Below are 16,628 nucleotides of genomic sequence, written 5' to 3'. Positions count from 1 at the left end.
GAAGAGCTCTGAACTAATATAGGAAAAGGCAACAGGGGAAAATTTCTAAAGCATAAATGCCAGATAGGCAGTAACTCACTCTCACTCACTACCGTATAGTCCTTTGAAAATGTTGGTAGATTTTCAAAGTGACTAATGGTTTTTGATGGCCTGCTTGAAATAGCTTAAAGAGGGCTGATTACTAAAGGCAAGTGTTCAGTACTGTGTTAGATGAGACCTTCTAGACTATATGGTTCAGCTTCTGTTCAAACCTTGTTATGTGTGGGTGTTTTCATCAGTATTCCTATTGTTTCAGCCTTCTGGGTCCATACTGGAGTGCAATTTTCTTTTATGCTTATCCTGAATAAAAGGAGACTATTATGCCCAAGAACTTTACTAAAGTTTGACTCTACCTATAGCTATATGGAGGCCATTTCTGTGGCATGCAATTGTTTTAATTTTCTCCTTCATATATAATGAAACTCACAAAATGCCTTAATTCAGGCACCCTAAGGTGTGGAAATGTACTTGATTCTGATTTAGATCAGTGAACCTTTCAAAGACTGCAGAAATGGATGTCAAACTCAGAAGTTTAGGAGTACACAAAAAAGAGGAAAAACAGAAACACATATTTTCTAACCTCCAGGTTCAACCAACAGGCCAAGTCTATTGTCTAATGTTAGAGAAGAGCACTATACACATCATAAGGGCTTTCTCATGACATTTCAGGTCCAACTACTTACAATCCAAGATGTTTATTGAGTTCATTGTTTCTTGAGAACCTTCTCTGAACGCTTTGAAAATAGGCTTTGCACTGAAATTTTGTTCAATACTGCATGGAAATCACACTTGTACATAAATGTACTTCTGTGAATCCAGCTGTTGGCTACAGTAAAAGTACTTCTTCATACTGTGGCCTAAGGGGAATATAGGTAGGCTTTCCAAATGGTGAAAAGAGAAGATGATATAATTACTACATCAGATTTAAGCTCTTAAGCAGCTGAGCTTTTGAACAGGCAACCCACAGCTGTCTCTGAGCTTCAGTTTAACATATCCGTTAGTGAAAGATCAAGCATTTTTTTGTCCAAATGAACTATGTTTTTGAATTTCTTGTCATGAAATGGTATGACACTGAACTGCAACTCTAAATGCAGAGGCTCTGTAGCTTACAGGAAAAATAGTTTCAAGGCAATTGTATTTTGTTGAAAGTCTTTGGGAATTAGGTGTACAAAAAGGGATACAGCAAACGCAAACAGGTCAACAGGCTTTCTTTAAGCATCTCTGCAACTAGCTGGCCAGGGCTAAGTTGTGCATGGTTCCAAAGACAGAGAAAAAAGAAATTAAGCAACAGTTAGAACTGGTTAGAACACTTGTTCACATCAAATATTCTGGAGGGAGACAAAGCGTTTCACTGTAGGGCTACATCCACAAGAGGATGTGGGCATTGCAATAATGAGCTTCCAATTTCAAAATGCTTGTCTGCCTCGTGAAATCTACAGACTTGGGCCAAACTCCCTATACCTGGAGAGGCTTAACCATCTAAGACTAGGATCTACAAGAGTCAGCTCAGTGGAAAGCCAATAAGAAACAAAGAATTGGGGTCTGATGAATATCAGGAGTGTTCCAGGACTGATGTTCCTTTTTCTGAACTGTAGGGAATGATCATGATTTACAATCTTGTTAAGCCAGCTTTTAAGTAATAGTGACATCTTGTGTCCCCAACTTCTGTCCGATAGTTCAAGGGGGTTAAAGCACTCACACAGGATGTGGAAAGCCGAGTCAAATTCTGTTTTCAGACTACAAGGTGCCCTAGGCTGGGGCTCTCTTCCACCATCCTTCTTGTTGAAGCTGTTCCACTTTGTATTTTGTATATTCTCTAAATTTCACAAGCATTATCTTCTTTGGAAAAAAAAAAAAAAAGAAGATATGTACACTGGCATTTTAACATAGGCTCAGCAGCCTAGAGCACAAAGTTTTCTTCAAGACAGAATGAGAGTGGAGGTGATATAACCTTCAGAAATTCAGAAGTCATTAACAACTTGTATTATTGGCCTAATTTTAATAAGAACCTATAATATGGAAAGGCAATTATGCTACAAGAGAAGTTAAACAGTGTTCTCCTTCTGCTTAGGTACTGACAGCAGATTGTGAATGACCTAATGAAAGTTTAATTTCAAATTTAAGCCAGGTGCATGGAAGGAGCTAGAAATAGCGTGTATCCATTTCTAGAAATAAAATACTGGGTGACATGGGAACTATTACTGTGAACAAAAGAAAGTAATAAGAAAAGCTATTTGCTCACGTGTCTGGAGCAAGTATTGTTTTTATTTCATGGGGGAATAAGAGGACAATTTTTCTTGTTTTAAAAAATCATTACTATCAGTCATGAGGATCAGAGCAAATGCACAGCTTTTGTTTAGACTTGTAACTTCTCCAATGCACTTCTGAGGCTATGCTAATAAATTTAACACAAATAGGCTTATTTGTTAACTACTATTTAATCTTGAATATTAAATATTATAGCCAAATAGCAAAGTCTAAAAGTAAATTCAATACTTCTGTCAACTGTTTGTCTTATGCTTTCATAGTTACCCAAAATATCTGCAGTTCTAAGTGTTTTAGCCCTGTATGACAACATGGTTCGCTTTTAAAATGAAAAATGGATTTAATCAGGAAAGTAGATGTAACAGATTTTCTGCCTTTTCTCTTGTGTAATGTTTTCCTTTTAATAGGTCTGATCATGAACAGCAGTTTAAATAAGTAACACAGCTTTTATCGGGGGTTCACCTCCCTGAGCCCTGCTAACATCTAGCCATGCAATGAATTACAGGGCTTAATGTGCACAAGTGATGATTTAATTCCTACAAGTGCGTGCAATTCAAAAGACATGATGAAAGCACATCAGCTTGAATACCCACAGGAAATCAAGTGAAACTCAAATCATTCAACAGTCATAAAAAGTAAAGAGAAAATCCAAGCCAAACATTTTAATCCAAGGGCCATGTAGAAGACATCCAAGGGATAGTGCCACTTCTATTATTTTACTAATGGTCTCTCTTAGAAGCTAGAAAATACCAATTTATCCTGAATTCTATATTCCTTCATTTAGAAAATTTTATTATGAATGGGGCTGAAAATTAACCTTTTTCTTTTTTTGAATATTGGACATTCAGGCTAGGGACAGACATTACACATAAACTGGTTTAAGTTATTAGAAACTGGTTTAAACTTGTAAAATAATAGATGTTCAGTGCACACAAACCAGTTTGAGAATGGCTGAAACCAGTCTGAGATAAATCTGGTTGAATGTAGTATCAGACTTAACTGATTTGGCTCAAACCAGTTTATGCAATGTCTGTCCCAGACCCCTTGCTGGTTTATCTTAAATCAGACTCCCTGAACATCCCGGCATGCTCTCTGGGCTGGGCAGGGCTCTTTGCTCCACAGCAGAGCTGGCCCGTCCCCTTTGTCCCCTGGCTGCAGCTTCGCCAGACTTTGCAGGCATCTGCCTGGCTTCTGCTCCCTTCTCCCCTCCCCTCCCCACTCTCTGCTAAGCAGGGCATTTCCCTGTCCATCTTTCAGCATTAGCTAGCAGACCACATGCTGGCTACTTCCGTGCTGTGGCAGACGGGACAAAAGCAGAATCAACAGGTAGCTGGTAATGTCCCTCTGTTGTTTTGTTAGTAAACACTGAGTTAGGGGTGATAAATATTCACTCCTGGGCTGGTCAGGAAGGGGCAACCCCACCCTAATCAGTGTCCTGCTAGGGCCTGGCCACACCCCTCTCAGCTCAGCTCTGTGGAAGGGAAGGGGGGCTGCTCTAGCACTCCCCACCTTCTTGCCTGAGCCACTGCAGACTTGTGCCTGCATTTGTGGGATGTCTGTCTGGTTATAAAATCAATTTAGCCTAGCCAGGTTAGACTAACTTGCAAAGATTGAATCAGTTCAGGCTCAGGCTTTTTGAATGCCAGTCCCTAGCCGCACTCCATGTGCAAGATTATAAATACCAATCCCCCCATCTCCAAAATTTATTAACTCAAAGTTGCCCTTAAGCCCCCCCCAATATTTGGTTCCAGATCTCTCATCCAAACTATGAGGTCATTGGAACAAACTAATAAGGAAAGAACTGGTGGAACTGGGAAGTAGGAAAAAAAAAAATGAAGTCAATTGCTCCAAGACAAACATCCTTGTCTTCAGAACCCTGTGCAGGAAGGCAGGGCCTGAGAAACATGCGGCTACACACCTAGAGCACTCATAGCCAATTCTAGGTAGACTGACAGGTTTGTTCTAAGGATGCCTATCCCCTGTCAACCAGTAAATACCAAATCTTGAACAAAAGACAAAAGGAAAGAAATCCAGAAATACATCCAGTTTTTAAGGTTGGGCACATTCTGAAATTAAGCAGTTGCTAAAGATGTTGCCTTTAGAAAAAAGACAAACCGTTTAAGTTACTGAAGCAAAGGAGCTTGAAAAATGAAGTTTCTGCCAAATTACCACTTTGGGTGCAGAGGGTGATAAGGAAATCCATATATAAAAAGCATTAGCTGCATTTATACAGTTGGGCCTCCATTTACATTGTGGTTACATTCTTGAAAAAACACTGCGCAAATAGAAATTGCATAGAAAGATACCAAGAGTCTATGGGAAATAAGGGTTTAGGTTCCAGATGCGGCCAATAATTTGGCCAATAAATGCCCGTGTGTGTGCAGCTGCAGTGCAGCATGCAGACAGTGAGGAGCAGAGCACAGCAGCTTGGAGAGCTGCGTGCAGCTGGTAAGTCTGGTGTGGTAGAAGGAGAGGGGGGAGGGAAGGGGCATGGGGTGGGGGGCAGATCTACACCTCTTGCAGTGAGGGAGGAGTGGGGCAGGGGTAGACACTGCGCAGCTGGGGCAAGGTGGACACAGGACAGAGCTGTGGCTCATTTGGGTGGCACAGATGCAAAGAGGGGTGGGGGAGGGGAGGAAATGGATCCTGCTGCTGCAAGCAAACCTGGGAGGGCACGGGGACGTATGCCCCCAGATCTACATGGGGCACGTGGGCTGCAGCTGCAGGCTGGACCTGAAGCTGCACAAGGTGTTCTCGGCAGGGGTCTGGACTCAAGGCAGGTAGCGGCGGTGCTGGGAGAGAGCTACCTGCCGAGAAGAGCCCTGTGCAGTCCCAGCTCCAGCCCACCCCGTGCAGAACTGGGGGACACCCCTGGACCCTCCCTCCCAAGGTGCATGCAGCAGTGGGAGCTGCCCCCCACAGACAAGCTGCAGCTCTGTCCCACACCTGCCCATCCGGCTGGGCAGTGCCTGCCTCAGTCCCTACTCCACTCCCAGGGTCATTGTGGGAAGAGTTGATCTGCCCATCCATTCCCCTTCCACCACAACACAACACACTTACCAGCTACACTGACAGGAACATGGTGGAAGGGGGAGCGGGAAGTAACCAGCTGATTCCAGATGCACCTGCACATTTTCGTGACTGTTGCACTGTGTAAAAGTGAATCCATACCATGTACAAAAATAAAGGGTCACGATTAATTGACTGTGCATAACTGAAACTGTGCAAAAAAAAATACCATGTAAATCAAGGCCCGACTATACTCAAATACTTATAATGACCAACATGGAAATGACAAGAGAAGAGACAATACAGGACAAACGGAAGAAGATATCATTTTTGGAGACTGGATGGGAATACTGATCTTACCTAAAAGGGGTCGGGGGGAAGGCGGTGGGCAGGGGGAACCTTTATATTTACGAACTTTAAAAAAAAAAAAAAAAAAATACAAAATCAAATATTACAACTAGCCATCAGCCTAAAATGTTAAAGCATACAAGCATACCTTCCAATGGGTGAAACATAAGATATGGTGCCATCTGATGAAAAACATGATTAAAGCTGAATCCCTGGCTGGATTGACCAGTATGAGCATGCTACAGTTACAGGAAACTGGTTTTGCAGAGTAGGATAAATAAAGACACCATGGTCAACTTACCTATTAGAAGTTCATGATATGCTAACACAAATCCCTTCAACTTTTGATTCTACATTTTATTAGGGGAGATACCAGTAGTTAACAATCAATTAACAATTCATTCCTACCATGTTTAGATTTCTTTCTCCAAAGCCTGAGCTGATATACAGGAGCTGCTACTGAAATTTACTGGTTCAATTTCACCTTCTAAACAGAATGAAATGGAAAACTTAGAGGTCTGATAAGTAAAACACAATATTTTTGTGGATATATGCAAGGTATAAATATTTGCTCCGATGGCTTAATACCCCTTTTCAAACTGAGGTACTAAAATTAAGACCACTGTTACACTAGAACAACAGGTGAATGTTTTTCTTTTGTGGGTAGAGTTCTTGTGCCAGAGTGTCAGAAAGCTATTTTAAATAGTTCAGTCAGTAATTAATCACCCCAAAAGCTATCTGCAGATTTAGAGCTGATTTTTAATTAAGCCTACCTTGAATATATAAATTTGGTTCTTTTTTAGTCTAGCTCACAAAAATGTAATATTGGAGTCTTAGAACCCAATGTGCCCATGAAAGCATCTGAGCTTTTAAAATTTATTGGAGGAACAGTTCTGTATTTAATTAGTCCTCATTTGAAAAGGTAATCATTTTAATTTACTTGCACAAACTGAGGACATTGTGCTCTATCAGCAGATAATGTTCTTTATTAATTAAGAACTTTGGGACCAGATCTAAAAAAAGGACTTAGGCACTTAGGAGCACTTAAGCAAATCCCCATTTAGTGGCGCTCTAACCCTGGAGGCATATACAACTTCCTAGGTGCCTCCTGCTCAGCCTGCATTTGCCATCACAGGCACATGTGCCATGCCTTAACTCTTGCTTATACTCTTGCCTATACCCTACTAGGCTGTAAGAAAGTAGGTAGAATTATGCCCGAGTTCCCCAAGAGGCCTGATTCAGTCCATGCATTCAAAGTATATGCAGTGCAAGTCAACATACTTGACTCCTCACCAAATGCAGTAGAGGCTGGAACTGATTAATTTTTAATATAATAGCATTATAACTAGATTGATTGCACAGAAGTGAGACACCAAGGTTCTCTCCTTCAGCCTAATGCGATTCCACTTCCCAGCATATCCTCCATCCCTCTTCTTGAAGCTGTGCTATTTGCCTAGTCAAGAATGAGAGATCCTAGGGGCAGGCAAGGAAGAACAAGTGAACAAGGAGTACGATGCTTGTAGACTCATAGAGGACTTAGCTGCATAGGGGCAGTCCTGAGTTTTGGTCCCTGCTCCCACACCACTCATGCATTTTGTACTGAAGTTACTGGATTAAAAACAAAAAACAGACCTGGGAGCAGGAATTCCCCCTTCCAGCAAAGTGGTTTAATGACAGTGTAAGACTCATGCTCCCTCTTGTTCTTTTTCTTCACATGGCCCTATGAGTCTTGTGTTCTTTGCTGTTAAATGAGACCCATTTTAAAATATACAGAACTTACTCAGTTAAGGGTACACAAGGGTAACAAAAAGATCAGTAAGGGCAGCCAATTTGTCAGGTGTCAAGAAGTTATTTCCCAGATGACCAAAGCACCTCTCCACACAAGCACTTATTTAAAAGCTGAAACTGTTTAAATTTGAGCGTTACTAAGGCAAGGGAGGAAAAATGGAACAATCATCTAAGTTCAAATAAGAAACTGTAGCTCTGCTTTTGTTTGCAGAATTAGTTTCTCTCCCCCTGGAATACTTAAGACTGGCTGTGCACCAGTTTTACAACAGCTACTCAGAATGGTGAATTTAATTTCCAGGGATGTAAAATTTAAATTTCTAAACTGGGCAAAGCTTCTTTCCACACAAACTATTTTTTCCTGGTTACTAGCACTCCATAATGAGTTGTTCATCCTACTATTCGAGTCAGAGCACAAAGAGTTTAAAATATATAGAATCATAGAAAAATTAGGGCTGGGAGGAACCTCAGATTGTCCAGTCCAACCCCCTGTTCAAAACAGGACCATCCAACCATATTATCCCAGCCAAGGTTTTGTTTAGCAAGGCCTTGAAAATCTCTACAGATGGAAATTTCACAGTATTCTATATATATTAAATAAAATCTGACATACTAGGAGCTGTGATGCTATGTACCTGACAGTGGGGCAGATAATACAACTTTACTGGTCTGAATCTAGAGATGCATCAATGAATTTAACTTATTTTAGGGTTACACTAATTTAAGAGCAAATTTTAGTTGGGATCTCAAACCTAGAAGAGCTTTTCCATTTCATGAAGAAATATTTTAATATGCTGTCCATTTGTTATACATTTAACATATAATGTAAAATGTATATAGTGTCCTTACAAAGGAGATGTACATAGTGGGGAGGACTATAAAAAAAAAAATACTAAAAATGAGTCAATTTGTCTTTTGTGCATGGTTTAAGAATCAGCATGTGGATATGTTAAGATCACAAATTTTCCTATTCATTCTTTCCCTGAAATTCTTATAATACTAACTCTAGCCTATACCACAAGCAAAACTATGCTTTTACTGCAAGGCTAAGTACAGTAAAAAGTTACACTGCAAAGAGTAACCGAGAGACTATTATTATTTTAAACAGTGTTTTGCTCCATTATGAAAGTTTCCAGGCTGACAGCTGAAGTTCTCAAATTATGTTCACTAAAAACAATATAACAGGAGGGTGAGAAAGTCAGATGCAACCATAATTTTCAAAATTATTTAGGGGAAATTTAATCAGTATTAATTAAATAATCTTTACAATAAAACTGCAACACTGACAACTGTGGCATTTTTAAAATGGTGTTTTTTTCCTGGAAGCACTGCAAGAGAATCTACTTTCATTTTATTAATATGTGCATTATTTGGAAAAGAAACTCCTGAGAGCCATCTTAGTAAATCCAACGTGTGGATACTTAAATCTGATGCCAACATAATTCTAAAGATTAATATTTCAGAACTGCAAGAATGATGCACCCCCCTTTGACTTTTAAGCAGTACTTTTCTAATACATAATTGAAGTGCCCTTAATCCTGAAATGCCAAAACACTGTATGAACAATTTCACAGATTTAATAAGGTTCTTGTTAAAAACTCAGAAAATATTTTATTTTCTAATTGCTGCAGAAATTATTTGCAATAGAGGGGACAGGAACTGAGGTTTTAATCACTGCAGTTTTATTCAAAAAAAAGAACCTACAATGTCTATAGTTTGTTTGTTTTTTTTTTACTTTTGCCAGTAAAAACTTATGTTATGTCATAACTGCAATCCCTCCCTCCAAGAACTGAACAAACAAAAAAGACCAAACAAAAATTACTTTGCTAAAGGATGAAGGAACCGAAAAGAAATACTACATTTATAACTGTATACGCACAAACACTTATAAAGCTATAGACACTGCAGGTCAATTCAAAAGAGTATTCAAAAGTCCTATAAAAGTGAACACAAGACTCATTTGTTTCCTTTGCTCCAGGCTATTCAGGAGTTAAGTTTGCATGACAGCAACAGCATAGCTATATGTTGGTCCAATTATGTGTTCCAAGGTGGTGTTCTCAGTTTGGTTCATCGAAGTCCAATAGCCAGGATAGTCGATTCAAAACACAGAAATAAGGGCAAAAACTCCATATAATAAAGCACAGGGATATGCTACTAGAAGCTGTTGTCCTTCCATTGCTAAGGCAGAAATGAAGATTTTGGAAGCAGAAAAACTGCACCATCCAATAATTCCAGCAGTGAGAATAACTCCCATCATCCCCCTGTAACATACAAGAACAGAACATAAGCTTTGTATGGATGCCTAGAGATGCACAGAAATTGGAATATTCCTAAAAGGTAAATATTCATTTAGAATTTTATGCTTGGGGTAAAATAAATGCATATTTATTTCTAACATATAATGGAATTGTACATGTAAATGAGCATAAAAAGTAAAATGAGTGCTACTCTGAGAAGATTTTAGAGCTACTTTATTCAATGAGAGAGAATAGAGCAAGAAAATAATTGAATTTCTGAGGGCAACAGGTATACAGTTGAATATGGAACTAAAACTGTCCCTTGTTTCTTTCTACTGCTCTGTGTTACCCATAGCTACACAACATTTCCTTTTAGCCTAATTTCCACCCCTAACTTTAATAGATCATTACAGTTTTAATTAGATTCCATTGATCATTTTTAGTTTTATGTATCCCACTATACAACTGAGAAACAGATATTGTATGATATCCTTAGTTATTGTTATTATTTTACTCTAATCTATAAATGCAAAAGGAATGCAAATACAAGTAGTTTCAATGCCGCATAATTACTTTATTGACATAAGCAAAAGCTACTTTCACAATATTTTTTCCATTATTAATTATAAATTGCTTTGGACTAACCTCACAATAAGCATTTAGTTTACTGACACAAGCCCAATATTAGTACAATCTGAATTCCATTTAACAAAACACTTCTCCCATCACATGGGAAAAAGAGTCCATAGTACATGGGAGTATTATTTCATTTTAAAAAGTTATGGGTTGCTACTTACTGCAAAGAAAACACAACTGCAAAACTTGAAAGCAGGATCATAGGAAGGAGACAGTATCCCAGGACACTGGCAACACAGCCAAATGAGACGCCCGTCATACTCATTAAGTTCAGGAGGCAAAACATTCCTAAACATCCAATTGCACTAATTCCATACACATACCCGAACTGAATTTTACCGGCCTAAAGACAAGAAGAGTAACTTTGGTTAATTATAAGTGTACCTGGTTTTATAGTAGTAGTTTATTTATAGCTTTCACTAAAACAATGCTATAACATTGACAATAAAAAGTGACTATATGTCTACAAATGATTCTTGCTCCAAAGGCTAAATTGTTTTACTTGGGAAGTACCATATACAATCTAAACAATAAGAATTTCCAGACCAAGGGGCTGACACACTTTTGTTTATTTAATATCTCTTCTATATAAAAGCCAGATATATATATATATTTTTTAATGTAGGGTGCTTGCACAACTTAAAAGACTTGTTTTATATAGGAAACATTAATCTCAAAGTATGACTTGGAAGCATGACATTCAGTTCCACATTAGCTGGGTAGACAGGAAACAGACTTCAGTAGTCATGTTTTAACTCTGAGATAGCCCAAGGGAACTATACCAGGAGGCACAAATCTCTGGTGTTCATTAAAAGCCCAGTCTTTACCCTGCACCTAAATGATAAACTGAGAAAAACAAGTGGGAAAGCAGATTTCGACACAATGAATTTTTGAAGCTGAAAGCAATACCCTGAACAGTAGTATCAGAAAATCAATACAGAGGTTACAAATAGTTCAACACTTTCAAAAGCAAAACTCTTTTTTTTAAAACATTAAGTGGTCTACACACCATTGTAGGGCATGTATCTATACTATGTCTGATGTTCTAATTCCAATGTATTTTTACATGTTTTGATTATAGCTATTTTTGCGCATGCATAAACACTTTCAACTGTATAAATTTCTGAAGCCTTGTCATATAATCCCTTACCATCATGTTCTCAATTCACACTCTCAAGTTATTGTAAGACCCATGACAAGCTATTATATTTATATTATATTTCTTACTCTGAATAAAATGATTTGTTCCAAACAAGAAAAAGGAATATAACATATAGACAAGATACTTATTACTGGTTAGGATTTAATAATAAAAATGGGGCTGTGAAATCTGACATGTCAGAACAGAACTCAGATACTCCTTCAATTTTATCCATTATAAAAGGAATGCATTACTGGTCAAAGTAGCTTTGGAGCACCAAAGTGCTTGAAGTATGGTGGCTGTTTCATATTATACAATATGCGATCCTATGGTAAAAATACAACAATGCCTGAAAAAAAAATTACAGAATAGAAATTGATTTAAAATATGGAAATGTACAATGACAAGTCACATTCCTATTTTGTCATTTACCAATTTCTCTCTCTTGGGCGGTTAAAAGTTAAAAGAAAGTATTGGTCTATAAAGCTTGCTTTCACATTTAAAAAATAATACCTTTAAATTCAAATCTTACCACAAATGAATGTTAAAACACAGACAGGTTTCCATCTGAGCCCAACAGCAAATTTAACAGTTTTTAAAAGGAGTATGTTTTGGATGGTGTTTTACTGGATCAGTATATTGAAAGTCATACCTAGTATGAGCCAGATCAATACCTATTAAACACACTAAGAAATTATTTAAGAATTTTGAGCCTTGTTTACTAGGAAGCTCTTTTAAAGAATAAACAGCCAAAGGAACAAGCCCATCAATAAACTAAGTATGCTGAACAGAGAAAATATAATGAAGTGTTAAAAAAAAAACTAGAATAAGACAGCAGAAATTAAGCACAGTAGAAACTGAAATGACAGAAAACAAAATTACTAAACAGAAAAACTGAATATCAAGAGCAAAAACACTGGATATTAACATTTTGTGCAATAATTATTTCACTAAAAATTATTAACTTGTATTTTTTATAATAAAATCTTGATTTGTAGAAGAAATAAGAGGTGAAAAACAGAGGTTTATCTTTAGGGGAAAAAAATAAAAGGACAAAATAGATCATCTGATCCATTTTATTTCCCCTGCCTTTTCATGATAAAAGGAACATATTTCTTAAAAGCAAGAGACGGCAAGAAGAACTCATCGACCAAGATGCACCACATGTTAAAACCTGAGCCAGAAAAATCTGTTCCAAAGTACACTGACAGAATGGAAAGACTCCCATTAATTTCTGAGCACTTTGCATCAAGCACTAAATTATGTATCATGTCAAGAGGTATGCTTTATGGACTCCAGGATACAGAGCTGCCTTTGAGAGACCTATGGATAACTCTATTCCCACACCCCCAATGCTTTTGAATGTCAATAAACATATGCAGTAATAATTCACAGTCTCTATCTTACCAGCAATAATGTGGCTCCAAATGCTAGACAGAAGACCATTGGTCCTGCCAAATCAGTCTCATTCATGATGCTGCCATCTGCTACTTTTAATGGGTGTAGTACCGTTAACGTCTTCTGCCAGATGTGGTCGAAATTAATCCCTAATTCTACAGGTCACACAAAAATAATTATTCAGATTCACTTCTCCTGCTATTTCTCCTTTTACCTCTATTATTTTTCCCTGCTCCTCCAATTTCATAACTGTTTCAGACTGATGAAAAGATATTGCCTACAAGAAAGCTATAAAATGCTATTCTTAAGATAACACCCCTGTGACCCATTAGTCCCTTTTGGGTTTGCCTGCACTGCTTCTGTGGCACTCCACCTTTCAAGGTGGAAAAGTGAGAGACAGGCAGTTTCTGAAGCCCAGATTTCGTAACCAGAACCTGCAACCAGATCCACTTGGGTGGACCCCTGAATCCAAGTACCTAAGCATCTAACTACAGGATTGTTTCAACACTTTGTCCTGTGCACTGCACGATTAATTCCCTCACATGCTGGGAGTCACTGTCCATATACATTTGGTTTATTAGCCTAGCAGCAGAATGTGCGTTATTCACTTCTGCCAAAACTGTACTTTCACTGATATTAATAATGGATAAACACGTCTCAAATACTGGTTGAAGATTTGAGTTTCCATCTTCTTTATATAACATAGTACTTCACAAAGCTCCCACTTTCCATCAATATTCCTTCTATCTATCCATTCTGGCATCTTGTGCAGTCTATAGACGCTATTATACGCAGGACAATTCTTATGTGTTTACTCCTTTCTTAAATCAGGATCTGGGCTCTAGACACCAAAAAAAAAAAAATATCACAATGATTTACAATGAAAAGAATATTATAAATTTTATTAGAAGATTTTTCTTTTTGCTGCTGCAAATACTTAGGATTATTATAACTAAAAGAAAGAGAAAATAATCTATGCTTTCAGTTTTATTTCCAGACTTGATAGAAAAAATGGGTTCAGTCTACTTGCCTATTTATCTATTTATCTATTAGACAGAGTAATAAGGTAGAAATACATAACTACATTACAGGACTACAGAACTAGAGAAGCTGATAGGGGAACGGAAATCAAGTTAGTTAGCTTTTTTAGTTCACTGGATTTCAGTTAACAGAAATTCAAGTTGACAGTGTTTCTTTAAGAACACTTTTCCCCAGATTAACACAAAACTGATCAGTTTCAGAGTCCAGCAGCAAAGGAGGAGATGTACCTTCTAGCAATGGGGGTTCATCCTCAAAATTGCTTCCATAGAATGACTGTGCTGTAGTTGGAGTGTATGTTTGTGTTGGCTGGTAAATTTGCCCTGTGTAAGGTTGCTGTTGCTGCATCATCTCTGGAGGGACAAATCCACTTTGTTGAGAGTAGTCATAACCGCTATATTGTCTGTAAATAAAAAAATATATTACTAGGAAGAAGGACTTTGTAAAAATTTCCATCAAATTGCACACTGTTTTAATTATTATAACTTTGGCTATAATATTTTTAAACAATAATCTTCCTCTACTCTAAATCTATACCCCATCCCAGCTGCACAGGTGCATTAGCCAACCAAACCCCTGGAGAACAGTACAGTGCGACAGTGATACATGAGTTCTATGGACTCCTTGTGGTCCTTAGGTATGAAATCAAGCCACATCCTGGTTAGAAGGTTTCATATTACCATGAGATATGCAGCTTTTTTATTTTTGCTACTGTATAATAAGTATTAGCATTTTCATGTTGATGCCATTGCAAACTCACTTAATTTGCAAGTTTGACAAGCATAGAAAAGACTACGAAAAAGCCATCTCTAAAGTCTACCATTAAGTAGCTCCTTAAATTGTACATCTCTGAGCCTTATTTAATCAGAGTTAATATGGAAGTCTATATTCTCAGTATAAACCTACCCTATGTTTACAAAAGCTCATTCTTATAGATCTGAGTTCATCTTGGTCAAGCTTCCTGCATGTCATGTATTTGAAAGACAGACAGCCTAGTCAAAAATACCTGATATAAAAGCATCAGTATTGCTATCGACTTACATATGGTGACAAAGCACACATTATGACATATACCAGCATGACATCAAGAAAAAAAATGCATGAAACCCCAGTAATTTTTCAGTTTCTATTCCTAAATTTGTCAGTGACCTGACAGTGCCCCTGAGGGTCAAAACTATAAAATGACTGTAAGTTTCATCATTTTTTATTTTTCCTAAATATTAGATGACTCTACTCTTAAATCACTTCTAGAGAAGTAAATGAAACGTGTATCTCTGAATCTCTTTCACACTTTTAATAAAGTATCATTATTGTGACACCCAGATAGATGCATCTACAGCATTTCTGGAAAGACTCTCTTAAATGTCATTCAGAATTTAATAAAATTTTGAACGACTAGTCCATCCTCAATGGTCTCACCTCTTCAGTCACATGTGTTTTACTTGTGCAACCAAGATAATATGATGCTAAGAAGTTATGGTAATACGACCTCCTCGACTGCACAGAGGTGCCCGTGCTGGGGGCACACCCTGCCCACTGGCAGAATTATATGGGATGTTGTTGTTAACGGGTGGGGGGAAAGACATTTTTTTCCCTGAATGCGCTTCTCCAATTTGTTACTCAGCCAGGCGAACACACACCCAAGAAAATCTCAGGTGCTTTTCATGGGGGCATACCTTGCTCATGGGCAGAATTATATAGGATGGTCTTGTGCAGGGGGAAGAGATTTCTTTCCCCAAATGCTCCCCCCCAATTTATTATTCATCTAGGCCAGGTACACCCGACACAAAACTCTTGCAGCACTCTTATACCTGCAGACTCATCTTCTCTCTAAGATGCAACTAGAAATACTTACCTGAAATGCTAATCAGTCCCTCACCTGATGAGGTTAGGCAGATATAAAAACACATTGCTCACTGAATTGGGGAGAGTAATCTAGCCGGCAACCTGTTATTTCCCATACGCATTGGTGACATTGCCCACCAAGGGACCTTCCCGGACCCCACCTAACAACACAAACTGAGTAGACACTGAACCCAAACAAATCACAGAACTAAATACACGGCTCGAGTTACTTGTTGTAGGCTCCTCCGCTCCCACTGTAATCATAGGCCTGCGTTTGGTCGTCAATGCTGTAGCTGGTTTGGTAGAAATCCGTATTGAAGCCGTCAAACCCAGACATTGCAAAAAATACCTGAAGAGTCAACAGAATATTTTTTTGGCCGTCACAATAAATAAATAAATATTTTAAGCTCTGAATCTCGCGCGACAAAGCGTTAAGCCAGGCCTAGCCTCGGGGAAGGCGGCGGTGACTCCGCGCTCCCTGCCGGGGCCGGGGCGGGTAGGGCAGGGCAGGGCAGGGCAGGCCGGAGAGACCCACAACACTCACCTGGCGGCCCCTCCTCCCTTCGCGCTGCCGGTGCGACGTGTCACGAATTGACGCGAGCACTTCCGGGTCAAACAGTGTGCACTTCCGGGAACATGCGCTCTGAGGACCCCAGGGTAGCGTAGGGACTGAGCATGCGCCGTAGCAGCTCCGGCCTCTCCAGCCTTGCCGCGCGCGGCGCATGCGCAGTGGGTCTGAGCAGGTCTGCCCGTGTGAGCGCAGGTCCGGCGCCGTTGGTGAAGCGCTCGCTAACTTTCATGCAAAGTATTGATGAGCTGTTAACTGGTGAATGATGCGATACGTTTAGGCTGGCCATCTGTGCAATATAATTATCGCATTCCAAAAA

At 38.8% G+C, this 16,628-nt stretch overlaps 1 protein-coding gene across 1 annotated transcript; it reads right to left on the bottom strand.

Moving 5' to 3' along the window:
• Positions 1-9,007: 9,007 nt before the first annotated feature.
• YIPF5 (Yip1 domain family member 5) lies at positions 9,008-16,391 on the bottom strand. The gene is made up of 6 exons (XM_019535003.1): positions 16,286-16,391; positions 15,972-16,090; positions 14,127-14,299; positions 12,868-13,013; positions 10,481-10,662; positions 9,008-9,707 (listed from the first exon to the last, which is right to left on the bottom strand). The coding sequence occupies exons 2-6, from the start codon at positions 16,076-16,078 to the stop codon at positions 9,545-9,547; spliced, it is 771 nt and encodes a 256-aa protein (XP_019390548.1). The 5' UTR covers positions 16,079-16,090; positions 16,286-16,391; the 3' UTR covers positions 9,008-9,544.
• Between the last annotated feature and the right edge of the window lie 237 nt (positions 16,392-16,628).

The sequence above is a fragment of the Crocodylus porosus genome, unplaced genomic scaffold (assembly GCF_001723895.1).
Source record: "Crocodylus porosus isolate Cpor-Errol unplaced genomic scaffold, CroPor_comp1, whole genome shotgun sequence".
Classification (NCBI taxonomy): domain Eukaryota; kingdom Metazoa; phylum Chordata; order Crocodylia; family Crocodylidae; genus Crocodylus; species Crocodylus porosus.
The sequence above is the reverse complement of the archived record's forward strand: the minus strand, read 5'-3'. Positions and strand labels throughout refer to the sequence as shown.